The 13058-nt window shown below is 42.0% G+C and overlaps 1 protein-coding gene across 5 annotated transcripts in view; it reads left to right on the forward strand.

Moving 5' to 3' along the window:
- Positions 1 to 13058, forward strand: part of dgkzb (diacylglycerol kinase, zeta b) — a 114429-nt gene that overhangs the window by 87641 nt on the left and 13730 nt on the right. For all 5 annotated transcript variants that reach the window (XM_014123989.2, XM_014123990.2, XM_014123988.2 and 2 more), the window contains exons 11-21: positions 2275 to 2357; positions 2483 to 2543; positions 2727 to 2840; positions 3397 to 3537; positions 7109 to 7187; positions 7294 to 7349; positions 7577 to 7639; positions 7869 to 7942; positions 10060 to 10171; positions 10457 to 10656; positions 11215 to 11315. In XM_014123989.2, the coding sequence (XP_013979464.1) occupies positions 2275 to 2357; positions 2483 to 2543; positions 2727 to 2840; positions 3397 to 3537; positions 7109 to 7187; positions 7294 to 7349; positions 7577 to 7639; positions 7869 to 7942; positions 10060 to 10171; positions 10457 to 10656; positions 11215 to 11315 (1084 nt within the window). The remainder of the gene's footprint in view (positions 1 to 2274; positions 2358 to 2482; positions 2544 to 2726; positions 2841 to 3396; positions 3538 to 7108; positions 7188 to 7293; positions 7350 to 7576; positions 7640 to 7868; positions 7943 to 10059; positions 10172 to 10456; positions 10657 to 11214; positions 11316 to 13058) is intronic.

Genomic DNA, 13058 nt, shown 5'->3' on the forward strand with positions numbered 1-13058 from the left:
TTTGTTAAGTTACAGCCTTATTCTAAAACATTCCTCATCAATCTACACACAATCACCATTATGAAAATGTGAAAACACATTTTTATAAATTTTTGCAAAATGTATAAATAATTGAAATATATAATTCACATAAGTATTCAGACGCTTTTGCTATGAGACTTGAAATTGAGCTCAGGTGCATCCTGTCTACATTGATCATCCTTGATGTTTCTACAACTTGATTGGAGTCCACCTGTGATAAATGCAATTGATTGGACATAATTTCGAAAGGCACGCACCTGTCTATATAAGGTCCCACAGTTGACAGTGCATGTCAGACCAAGCCATGAGGTCGAAGGAATTGACCGTAGAGCTCCGAGATAGGATTGTGTCGGGGCACAGATCTGGGAAAGGGTACCAAAATATTTATGCGGCATTGAAGGTCCCCAAAAACACAATGGCCTCCATCATTCTTAAATGGAAGAAGTTTGGAACCAGCAATACTCTTCCTAGTGCTGGCCGCCCAGTCAAACTGAGTAATTGGGGGAGAATGGCCTTGGTCAGGGAGGTGACCAAGAACCCGATGGTCACTCTAGCAGTGCTCCAGAGTTCCTCTGAGAAGATGGGAGAACCTTCCAGAAGGACAACCGTCTCTGCAGCACTCCACCAATCAGGCCTTTATGGTAGAGTGGCCAGACGGAAGCCACACTCCTCAGTAAAAGGCACATGACAGACCGCTTGGAGTTTGCCAAAGGCACCTGAAGGACTCAGACCATGAGAAACAAGATGCTCTGGTCTGATGAAACAAAGATTGAACTCTTTGGCCTGATTGCCAAGCGTCACATCTGGAGGAAACCTGACACCATCCCTACGGTGAAGTGTGGTGGTGGCAGCATCATATAGTGGGGAAGCTTTTCAGCAGCAGGGACTGGGAGACTGGTCAGGATCGAGGGAAAGATGAACAGAGAAAAGTACAGAGAGATCATTGATGAAAACCTGCTGCAGAGCTCTCTGGACCTCAGACTGGGGTGAAGGTTCACCTTCCATCAGGACAACGACAACCGTGACAACTCAGGAGTGGCTTCGGGACAAGTCTCTGACTGTCCTTGAGTGGCCCAGCCAGTGCCCGGACTTGAACCCGGTCTAACATCTCTGGAGAGATCTGAAAAAAGCTGTGTAGCGACTCTCCCCATCCAACCTGACAGAGCTTGAGAGGATCTGCAGAGAAGAATGGGAGAAACTCCCCAAATACAGATGTGCCAAGCTTGTAGAGCCATACCCAAGAATATTCAAGGCTGTAATCACTGCCAAAGGTGCTTCAACAAAGTACTGAGTAAAGTGTCTGAATACTTATGTAAATGTGCTATTTCAGTGTTTTATTTTGATAAATTAGCAAAAATGTTAACTGTTTTTGCTTTGTTGTTTTGGGGTATTGTGTGTAGATTGATGATAAAAAATACCTATTTAATCAAATTTAGAATAAGGCTGTAACGTAGCAAAATGTGGAAAAAGTCAAGGGGTCTGAATACTTTCCGAAGGCACTGTACATTGATGTCAATGAGAGATTTACGCTGAAGTTAGTTACACTGTCTACATCCCTTAGTGTAGAAATGAATTACTGATGATGTCTATGCATTGTGGGATCCCCCAACAGCTTAACCTTTACAGGAAAGTATTTTATGTTAGAGAGCGACATATGTGTTACTACTCTCAGACAGGGCTACCTCATCACGCGAATTCCAAATACAGCTGTCGCATTGGCCGTATTACAGTCACGATTCAAAACGTAGTGAAATCCCTGTGAACGTCGGTCACGATAATCCCATCCAAAACTTTGCATATGAATGGCGCTGATGGATAGTCTACCAAATTTGTTAACGGCCTTCGCTAATAGCCTGGTACAGAGCGCTCTATTGTCCCTCCAATCACTTTCTGAACACTTCATGATTGATTTTGAATAATTTGAATGATGAGGACATGCAGCCCATATGTTTTGTTTTCTATGACATTCCCAGATTTATAGGCCTATCAAAACTAAGTAAAATAATCTATTTTATTGTGATGGTATAGGCTGTATTAAATGGATTTATTTGACTTTTTAAAATGCAGATGTTCCAAAGGCAGCTTGTATGCGTGGAAGCCCAGAGATGCTAAACATGTTTATGTTAATTAAAGGTCAATTACCGTGAGACTGGCAGTCATTTTTAAGGACAATTACCGGCTGACAAAATTCAATGACCGCCACAGCCGTAATTCCAAATCACCTCTGCTACACTCATGTCTATTGTTTTGCAGGGAGCCAAGATCATCCAGTCGTTCATGTGGTACCTCAACCCCCGACAGGTGTTTGACCTCACCCAGGGAGGGCCCAAGGAGGGGTAAGAAACACGCAACAACTGCGTTCACAAACGTTAACATTTTGGTCGTGTTTAGAATGATATAACAACGTAAGCAGTTGTTGTGTTTTTAATTAGTGTGCCCGGTTGTGTTTTTATCCCTCAAGGTTAGAAATGTATTCCAAAGTGCCCAACCTGCGGATTTTGGCGTGTGGAGGGGATGGAACAGTGAGTACTAGACAGCAGCGCTTCACATTAGTAATATTCTAATTAATATAATCAAACAATTTTTATTCCTGAAACGTAATGCATATAACGACTATAAGTAGAGGAATAGTTCACTGTCTGCCTCTGACCGTGGCATGTGCCATTCAGAGAGTGAATTCTTGTTCTAATTACCTGGTTCGCCAGGTGGGTTGGATCCTGTCTGTCTTGGACCAGCTCCAGTTGAACCCTGCGCCTGCCGTGGCTGTCCTGCCCTTGGGGACGGGGAACGACCTGGCCAGGACTCTCAACTGGGGAGGGGTGAGTGGCTGGCTGGCTGGCTGTGTGGAACCACACCATGAACTAGGGATTTATCCTAGATTATAAACTGTGTAGTTTGGCTTCTGGATGTTGCGTGGTATATACCATGGGTATGATGCAAAATGACTTGTTTACTGTTCTAATTATGTTGGTAACCAGTTTATAATAGCACTAAGGCACCTCTGGGGATTGTGGAATATGGCCAATATACCACGGCTAAGGGCTGTATTCAGGCACTCTGCGTTGCGTCGTGGTTAAGAACAGCCATTAGCCGTGGTATATTGGTCATATACCACACCCCCTTGGGCCTTATTGCTTAAAAATACCATGGGCTATTGAATCGCTGTTAGGCTATCTTGGGTAGGCTAAGTAGGCTATCTTGTGTCATCAGAGAGGCGGAATGAGACACAGTAGCAAGAAAAGACACAATCAGCAATTAGATTAACACAATACAAGTTGTATTGTTTCAATATTGTTTAAATTATTTCAGTTAGATATTGAGGATGTATGTTTTTGTCTTTTGTTTTTATGAAATTCCTCTCGTCTTTTCCCGCAGGGCTACACTGATGAGCCAGTGTCTAAGATCCTGTCTCATGTGGAGGATGGGAACGTGGTGCAGTTGGATCGCTGGAACCTCCTGGTGGAGCCCAACCAAGAGGCCGTTCACGAGGAGAAGGACGAGCACCAGACAGACAAGGTTAACTCAGTTTAGAGTGTCTCACACCAGCCGTCAAAAGCTTATGGGCTAATTTTACTATTAGTATTTGCATTGTTTTATGTCTCTGCATAGAGATAAGGACATCACAAGCATAACATTTTAAAATAAAATGTGATTGAATGATGTCGTTTGTAATTGCTTAATATGTTTTTGAAGGTATATGCTATGCTATGATCAATCTCTTAAATTGGTTGTAATTAAGCCAATCTCAAACCTCCCCTTTTTTTGAAGATACTAGAAAAGGCCGTAGCCCAACGGCTGACGTCATTTTAAAATTCGCACAGTATCTTTGAAACCTACCAATACGGTTTTAGACCATTTCACAGCACTGAGACTGCGCTTGTCAAGGTAGTAAATGACCTAATGTTTTCCTCTTATCATGGTCATGTCTCTATTCTTGTTCTTTTAGATTTAAGTGCTGCCTTCGATACGTTGGATGCTATTCTCACTAAGAGGCTAGAATACTTGGTTGGTCTACGAGGACATTTTCTCAACTGGTTCAAATCGTACCTCTCTGAGTGGTATCAATTCGTTAAGCTGGGTGATAATTAATCTGAATGTTCCAAGGTTGAATGTGGCGTTCCCCAAGGTTCTGTGCTTGGACCCCTTTTATTTTACTTGTACATGCTACCCCTTGGTAATGTCATCTGCAAGCACAACATACACTTTCGTTGCAACACTGATGATACCCAATTGTATTTATATTTTAAACCAGACGATGCATGAGACTTGCATCACAGATGTTAAACACTGGATGACAACTTGTTGCTTTATACTCTGATAAGACATAAATTATGCTACTTGGCCACAATACATTTACAAACAAAGTGTCAGACCTCACTCTCAACATTGATGGTTGCCTCATTACACCAAACATGGTTCTTAAAAACCTTGGTGTTACCTTTGACCCCGGCCTTACTTTTTACAACCACATAAAAAGCGTATCCAAAACAGCATACTTCAATCTTAGGCTAGACTAGATGAAACAAATGCATGGATGAAGTGTCTAATTATTTATTTCCTCCTCCTCCAGCTGCTCAAGCTGTAATATTAGAAGCCTACACCTTGTACAGAACACTGCAGCTCAGATTTTAACTAACACTAGAAGGCATGAGCACATTACTCCAGTTTTATCTGCACTACACTGGCTGCCTGTAAACTATCGGTCTGATTTTAAGATCTCACTCTTAACTTTTAAGGCACTGCATGGCCTTGCCCCCTTTTATCTGACGGACATGCTCGTTCAATACAACCCAGTGAGGGCGCTCCGCTCCCAAGAAGCCGGTCTGCTTATGGTTCCTAGATGCAGAACCAAGGCGGGGGATGGAGTGTTGTCTAGTAAAGCACCTCAGTTGTGTACACATCGTAAAAACTTACAGGTATTAAACGCTTGGCTAAAAGGTGGGTTTTTAAAAGTGATTTAAAAACCTCTATGGTGTCTGCCCCTCTTACCCGACAGGGCAAGCTGTTCCACAACTGAGGTGCTTTATTAGAGAACACTCCGTCCCCCGCCTTGGTTCTGCATCTAGGAACCATAAGCAGACCGGCTTCTTGGGAGCGGAGCGCCCTCACTGGGTTGTATTGAACGAGCATGTCCGTCAGATAAAAGGGGGCAAGGCCATGCAGTGCCTTAAAACCTCTTGGGGCTAGGTGGGACGCTAGCGTGCCACCCGTGGTGCACTCCATCAACAGCAGGTGCATTTCAAGAGCGGCAAATTTGAATCCAAATAAATGTCAAAATTCAAATTTTTCAAAAATACAACTATTTTACACCATTTGAAAGATAAACATCTCCTTAATCTAACCACGTTTTACGATTTCAAAAAGGTTTTACGGCGAAAGCATAAATTTAGAGTATGTTAGGACAGTACATTTACAAGAGTTGTGTGTAATGTTTTGTCAAGTCAAAGACAGGGTCACCAAAACCATAAAACCAGCTAAAATGATGCACTAACCTTTTACAATCTCCATCAGATGACACTCCTAGGACATTATGTTAGACAATGCATGCATTTTTAGTTCTATCAAGTTCATATTTATATCCAAAAACAGCGTTTTACTATGGCATTGATGTTGAGGAAATCGTTTCCCTCCAATAACCGGCAGTCAAGTCAGCGTCACAAATTAAATAATTAAAATTAGAAAACATTGGTAAAATATTATATTGTCATTTAAAGAATTATAGATTTACATCTCTTGAACGCAATCAACTTGCCAGATTTAAAAATAACCTTACTGGGAAATCACACTTTGCAATAATCTGAGCACTGCGCCCAGAAAAATACGCGTTGCGATACAGACTAGCCGTCATGTTGGGGAGATCTAAAATCGAAAATACTATGTAAATAATCCATTACCTTTGATTCTCTTCATCAGATGTCACTTCCAGGTATCACAGGTCCATAACGAATGTAGTTTTGTTCAAAAAAGCTCATCATTTATGTCCAAAAATCTCCGTCTTGTTAGCACATGATGTAAGCCAGCCGGACTTCTCGTCATGAACGAGGGGAAAAAATATATTTCCGTTCGTTCAAACATGTCAAACGTTGTATAGCATAAATCATTAGGGCCTTTTTAACCAGAACATGAATAATATTCAAGGTGGACGAATGCATACTCTTTTATAACGTATTGGAACGAGGGTACCCAACATGAACTCGCGCGCCAGGTGTCTAATGGGACATCATCGTTCCATGGCTCTTGTTCGGTCAGATCTCCCTCCAGAAGACTCAAAACACTTTGTAAAGGCTGGTGACATCTAGTGGAAGCAATAGGAAGTGCCAAAATATTCCTAAGCCCCTGTGTTTTTCAATGGGATAGGTTTAAAGTCAATACAACACATCAGGTATCCACTTCCTGTCAGAAAATGTCTCAGGGTTTTGCCTGCCAAATGAGTTCTGTTATACTCACAGACACCATTCAAACAGTTTTAGAAACTTTAGAGTGTTTTCTATCCATATATAATAAGTATATGCATATTCTAGTTACTGGGTAGGATTAGTAACCAGATTAAATCGGGTACATTTTTTTTATCCAGACGTGCAAATGCTGCCCCCTAGCCCCAACAGGTTAAAAGGGGGCAGATAAAACTCATTTTATTATTGTTTTCATTTGAAGTGTGTTGTAATTTAAAATGCACTTTAAATAAAGTTTGATTTGATTATGGGATTTGTGTAACATGAATGAAACATTTTCTTGGATAAACAGTGCTACCAGTATGCTGATCTACTGTATGTACATCAGCTCTGTAATTATTTTAACTGTGACAATTTTGTTGTTGTTTTGGCTCTGTACTCCAGCACTTTGGATTTGAAATGATACAATGACTATGAGGTTAAAGTGCAGACTGTCCGCTTTAATTTTATATTTTCATCCATATCGGGTGAACCGTTTAGAAATTCGAGCACTTTTTGTACACAGTCCCCCCATTTTAGGGGACCAAAAGTATTAGAGTACAGAGCCAAACAAACTAAATATTTGTCACTGTCCCAATAATTACGGAGGGCACTGTATTTCTGTTGACATCATGTGTCTCTGCTTTGTTTGTTAGCTCCCAATTGATGTCTTCAACAACTACTTCAGCCTCGGCTTCGACGCTCACGTCACACTGGGGTTCCACGAGTCCAGAGGTTTGTCCAAAATGTGCATCTTTCGCTAGCTGAAATTACTTTTGCTAGCTGAAAATAGTCACTATGTTACTGCAGCAACAGTCTAAAGCAGTCTCTCTCTCCTTAGAGGCCAACCCAGAGAAATTCAACAGCCGTTTGCGGAATAAGATGTTCTATGCAGGGGTGAGTGCTTTGACAAAATATATAACTTTGCTCCTCTCCCACTATGGAGTTGTTTGCTCTGTGTCTGATCTGCTATATCTAGGTCATGTTCATTAGGGCAAAATGTTTCAAAACGGTTTTAAACGGAAAGCCAGCGTTCTTATTGGACAAGTTCAGATAGTACATCCCCATTTCACTTTGTTTCAAACTGTTTTCCTACTGAATTCAAACCTGATTCTTTATTGCAGACGGCCTTCTCTGACTTTCTGAGTGGCAGCTCCAAAGACCTTGCCAAACACATTAAAGTTGTGGTAAGTGGACTTCTAGACCTGAATGGGACTAAGACCCAGAGCACAATGAGAAAGATTGTCCCAAGACTGAGTGTCTATATACCATATTTGATCAGTTTCTAGAATTAACATTTTCCTGGCGAAGATGGTAGATTTTTAGGCATGTTTCTAGGATACCAATGTCCATTCTAGAGATATATGTGTAACTCTATGGTCTGTACTCTGTTTCTCTGAAACCCCTCTTTGTCAGTGTGACGGCACAGACCTCACCTCTAAAGTCCAGGACCTGAAGTTGCAGTGTCTTGTGTTCCTCAACATTCCCAGGTAAGCGTTTAGAATATTTTGAAACTGGATGCACCTGCATTCGGAAAGTCTTCAGACCCCTTGACTTTTTCCACATTTTGTGACATTACAGCCTTATTTTCAAATTGATTAAATAAAAAAAATGTCATCATCAGTCTACACACAATACCCCATAATGACGAAGCGAAAAAAGTTTTTGGGACATTTTTGCAAATGTATAAAAAATAAATAAAATACCTTATTCACATAAGTATTCAGATCCTTTGCTATGAGACTCGAAATTGAGCTCAGGTGCATCCTGTTTCCATTGATCATCTTTGAGACGTTTCTACAACTTGATTGGAGTCCACCTGTGGTAAAGTCAGTTGATTGGATATGATTTGGAAAGGCACACACCTGTCTATATAAGATCCCACAGATGACAGTGCATGTCAGAGCAAAAACCAAGCCATGAGGTCGAAGGAATTGTCCTTAGAACTCCGAGACAGGATTGTGTCGAGGCACAGGGTACCAAAACATTTTTGCGGCGTGGAAGGTCCCCAAGAACACAATGGCTTCCATCATTCTTAAATGGGAGAAGTTTGGAACCACCAAGACCCTTCCTAGAGCTGTCCGCCCGATCAAACTGAGCAATTGGGGGAGAAGGGCCTTGGTCAGGGAGGTGACCAAGAACCCAGTGGTCACTCTGACAGAGCTCCCGAGTTCCTCAGTGGAGATGGGAGAAACTTTGAGAAGGACAAGCCTCTCTGTAGCACTCCAACAATCAGGCATTTACGGTAGAGTGGCCAGACGGAAGCCACTCCTCAGTAAAAGGCACATGACAGCCCGCTTGGTGTTTGCCAAAAGGCACCTCAAGGACTCTCAGGCCATGAGAAACAAGATCCTCTGGTCTGATAAAACCGAGATTGAACTCTTTGGCCTGAATGCCAAGCGTCACGTCTGGAGGAAACCTGGTACCATCCCTACGGTGAAGGATGGTGGTGGCAGCATCATGCAGTGGGGATGTTTTTCAGCAGCAGGGACTGGGAGACTGGTCAGGATCGAGGGAAAGATGAATGGAGCAAAGTACAGAGAGATCCTCCAACCTGACAGAGCTTGAGAGGATCTGCAGAGAAGAATGGGAGAAACTCCCCAAATACAGGTGTGTCAAGCTTGTAGCGTTATACCCAAGAAGACATGAGGCTGTAATCGCTGCCAAAGGTGCTTCAAAGTGCTGAGTAAAGGGTCTGAACACTTATGTAAATGTGAAATTTCTGGGTTTTTTTAAAATACATTTTCAAAAATGTCTAAAAACCTGTCTTTGCTTTGTGTATATGGGGTATTGTGTGTAGATTGATGAGGGGGGAAAAAAACAATTGAATCCATTTTAGAATAAGGCTGTAATGTAACAAAATGTGGAAAAAGTCAAGGGGTCTGAATACTTTCCAAAGGCACTGTATACACTCCCATTAATAGGCATTGAGTCAATTCAATGGACACACAGAACGATACAAATGGACCAGATGGCATTATGATGCAGCAGTGTAAGACATAACATGAGCATGTGCTGTATGACACCCTTATAATGTGATATATTCATCTCATTATGAGCGTGACTCGTAGTCTGTTTTGCATGGGACTTGCTATGGGTTAAAGAAGGATCCCCATAATTCCATCCAGGTCAGCGGGAGGGGTCAACCAATGAATTACGCTCCTGAGCAAACATTCTATAACCGCTGCAGGTGGCAATAACCAACCTTAGCTTTTACCTGTTCAGACTATACACACTCCAGTACAGTAGGTGGTGGTATACACCTTTAATCAGTTTATTTACACATCTATGCCTATACACTCATAGAGGCAGAATAATAAGTAATAAATGGACTACTGTAAATTGAATATGGCTATCAATAGCTCTGCCCATGCTGTCACAGAAGAGGTAATTGCAAAGCTAGAAGATGACCTCTCAAGTGCATTTCTATGGCCTGACAAAATACCAGCCATTTTGAGTCGGTAGAACGTTTCTTTAATATAGAGACATACCATATTAGAAGTCTTATTAAAATACATAATAAAGGCTCAGACATGTTTGCAACAAGTTATAAAGAATTATGCATTATACCTGTTATCAAGTGTTGTATTTTGATTGTGTGCTGTAGTTACTGTGCCGGCACCAAGCCGTGGGGTCACCCCAGTGAGCACCTTGATTTTGAGCCGCAAAGACATGACGACGGCTGCATCGAGGTCATCGGATTCACCATGACCTCTCTGGTGAGCTCTCAACCATACCTGATGTCCTCTGACATCTCATGGAATATATTAATTACCATTTGTACAGCCTAACATGCACATTGTAGGCTTTGTGTCTGTAGTGACGCCTCAACCACTGAGATGCAGTGCCTTAGACCCCCACGCTACTCGGGAGGGAATGTTGTTTTCATTACAATATCCTTGTTTATCTTTCATCAGTATCTCTCAATTTCCATATGGGGGATCAATAAAATGGATTCAATTCAGTTCACTTTTCTCGCTCTCTCTTACTCTCTGTCCCTCCAGGCCACTCTGCAGGTGGGCGGTCACGGCGAGAGGTTGAACCAGTGTAAGGAAGTGACCCTGACCACCTACAAGTCCATCCCCATGCAGGTAGATGGCGAGCCCTGTAAGCTGGCCCCTTCCGTCATCTACATCAACCTGAGGAACCAAGCCAACATGGTGCAGAAGACCAAGAGGAGGATCTCCATGCCCCAGCTCAATGAGTTAGTAACCATAAACCTTGTGATAGGAATACCTAGGATAGGATAAAGTAATCCTTCTAACCCCCCCCCCTTAAAATATTTAGATGCACTATTGTAAAGTGGTTGTTCCACTGGATATCATAAGGTGAATGCACCATTTTGTAAGTCGCTCTGGATAAGAGCGTCTGCTAAATGACTTAAATGTAAATGTGATACCGGACCTCAACATTGTGTTCTAGATCAGAAACCTAGAATGACTGTAGTCGAGGCTAGAGTTAATGCTATCCATATGATTCCATATGGATGTCTAGTAGCTCTCTCCCAGCCAACAATAATCTATACCAATGTTTCTTAATCCTGGTCTTAGTGACCCATAAGGGTGCACATTTTAGTTTTTGCCCTAGCATTAACACCTGATTCCACTAATCAAAGGTTTGATGAGTTGATTAGTGGAATCAGGTGTTTATTTGTAGGGCAAAAACTAAAATGTGCACTCCTTTGTGTCCCCAGGACCAGCATTAAGAAACACTGACCTATACAATATGTACAAGCATAATGTTTCTGTCTGTGTCCTCTCAGTCAGCAGCCGGTTCCTGAGAAGCTGCAGATCAGAGTGAGCAGGATCAGCATGCACGCCTATGAGGCCCTGCACTACGACAAGGACAAGCTCAAAGAGGCCTGTGAGTATAAACATACATATTCTACACACTGCACCTCTGTCATTCCCTTACTAAGGAGACCACTATGGCAGGGATATAGCAGATCGAAACATGCAGGCTTTTGCTCCAACACATTAGCAAAGGGCATCAAAGCTGGGACCAAGAGACTGAAAAACAGCTTCTATCTCAAGGCCATCAGACTGTTAAATAGACATCACTAGCACCTTAGAGGATGCGGCCCTATATACATAAACTTGAAATCACTGGCCACTTTAATAATGGAACACTAGTCACTTAAATAATGTTTACATATTTTGCATTACTCATATGTACAGTTGAAGTCGGAAGTTTACATACATTTAGGTTGGAGTCATTAAAACTCGTTTCTCAACCACTCCACAAATTTCTTGTTAACAAACTATAATTTTGGCAAGTCAATTAGGACATCTACTTTGTGCATGACACAAGTCATTTTTCCAATAATTGTTTACAGACAGATTATTTCACTTATAATTCACTGTATCACAATTCCAGTGGGTCAGAAGTTTACATACACTAAGTTGACTGTGCCTTTAAACAGCTTGGAAAATTTCAGAAAAGTATGTCATGGCTTTAGAAGCTTCTGATAGGCTAGTTGACATTATGTGAGTCAATTGGAGGTGTACCTGTGGATGTATTTCAAGGCCTACCTTCAAACTCAGTTCCTCTGCTTGACATCATAGGAAAATCGAAAGAAATGAGCCAAGACCTCATAAAAAAATTGTAGACCTCCAGAAGTCTGGTTCATCCTTAGGAGCAATTTCCAAACGCCTGAAGGTACCACGTTCATCTGTACAAACAATAGTACGCAAGTGTAAACACCATGGGACCACGCAGCCGTCATACCGCTGAGGAAGGAGACCGTGTTCTGTCTCCTAGAGATGAACGTACTTTGGTGCGAAAAGTGCAAATCAATCCCAGAACAACAGCAAAGGACCTTGTGAAGATGCTGGAGGAAACAGGTACAAAAGTATCTATATCCACAGTAAAACGAGTCCTATATCGACATAACCTGAAAGGCCGCTCAGCAAGGAAGAAGCCACTGCTCCATAACTGCCATAAACAAGCCAGACAGTGGTTTGCAACTGCACATGGTGACAAAGATTGTACTTTTTAGAGAAATGTCCTCTGGTCTGATGAAACAAAAATTGAACTGTTTGGCCATAATGACCATCGTTATGTTTGGTGGAAAAAGGGGGAGGCTTGCAAGCTTAAGAACACCATCCCAACCGTGAAGCACGGGGGTGGCAGCATCATGTTGTGGGGGTGCTTTGCTGCATTAGGGACTCGTGCACTTCACAAAATAGATGTCATCATGAGAAGGACATTTTTGTGGCTATATTGAAGCAACATCTCAAGACATCAGTCAGGATGTTAAATCTTGGTCGTAAATGGGTCTTCCAAATGGACAATGATCCCAAGAATACTTCCAAAGTTGTGGCAAAATGGCTTAAGGACAACAAAGTCAAGGTATTGGAGTGGCCATCACCAAGCCCTGACCTCAATCCTATAGAAAATGTGTGGGCAGAACTGAAAAAGCGTGTGCAAGCAAGGAGGCCTACAAACCTGACCTAGTTACACCAGCTCTGTCAGGAGGAATGGGCCAAAATTCACCCAACTTATTGTGGGAAGCTTGTGGAAGGCTACCCGAAACGTTTGACCCAAGTTAAACAATTTAAAGGCAATGCTACCAAATACTAATTGAGTGTATGTAAACTTCTGACC

Source organism: Salmo salar, chromosome ssa10, assembly GCF_905237065.1.
Source record: "Salmo salar chromosome ssa10, Ssal_v3.1, whole genome shotgun sequence".
Taxonomy (NCBI): Eukaryota; Metazoa; Chordata; class Actinopteri; order Salmoniformes; family Salmonidae; genus Salmo; species Salmo salar.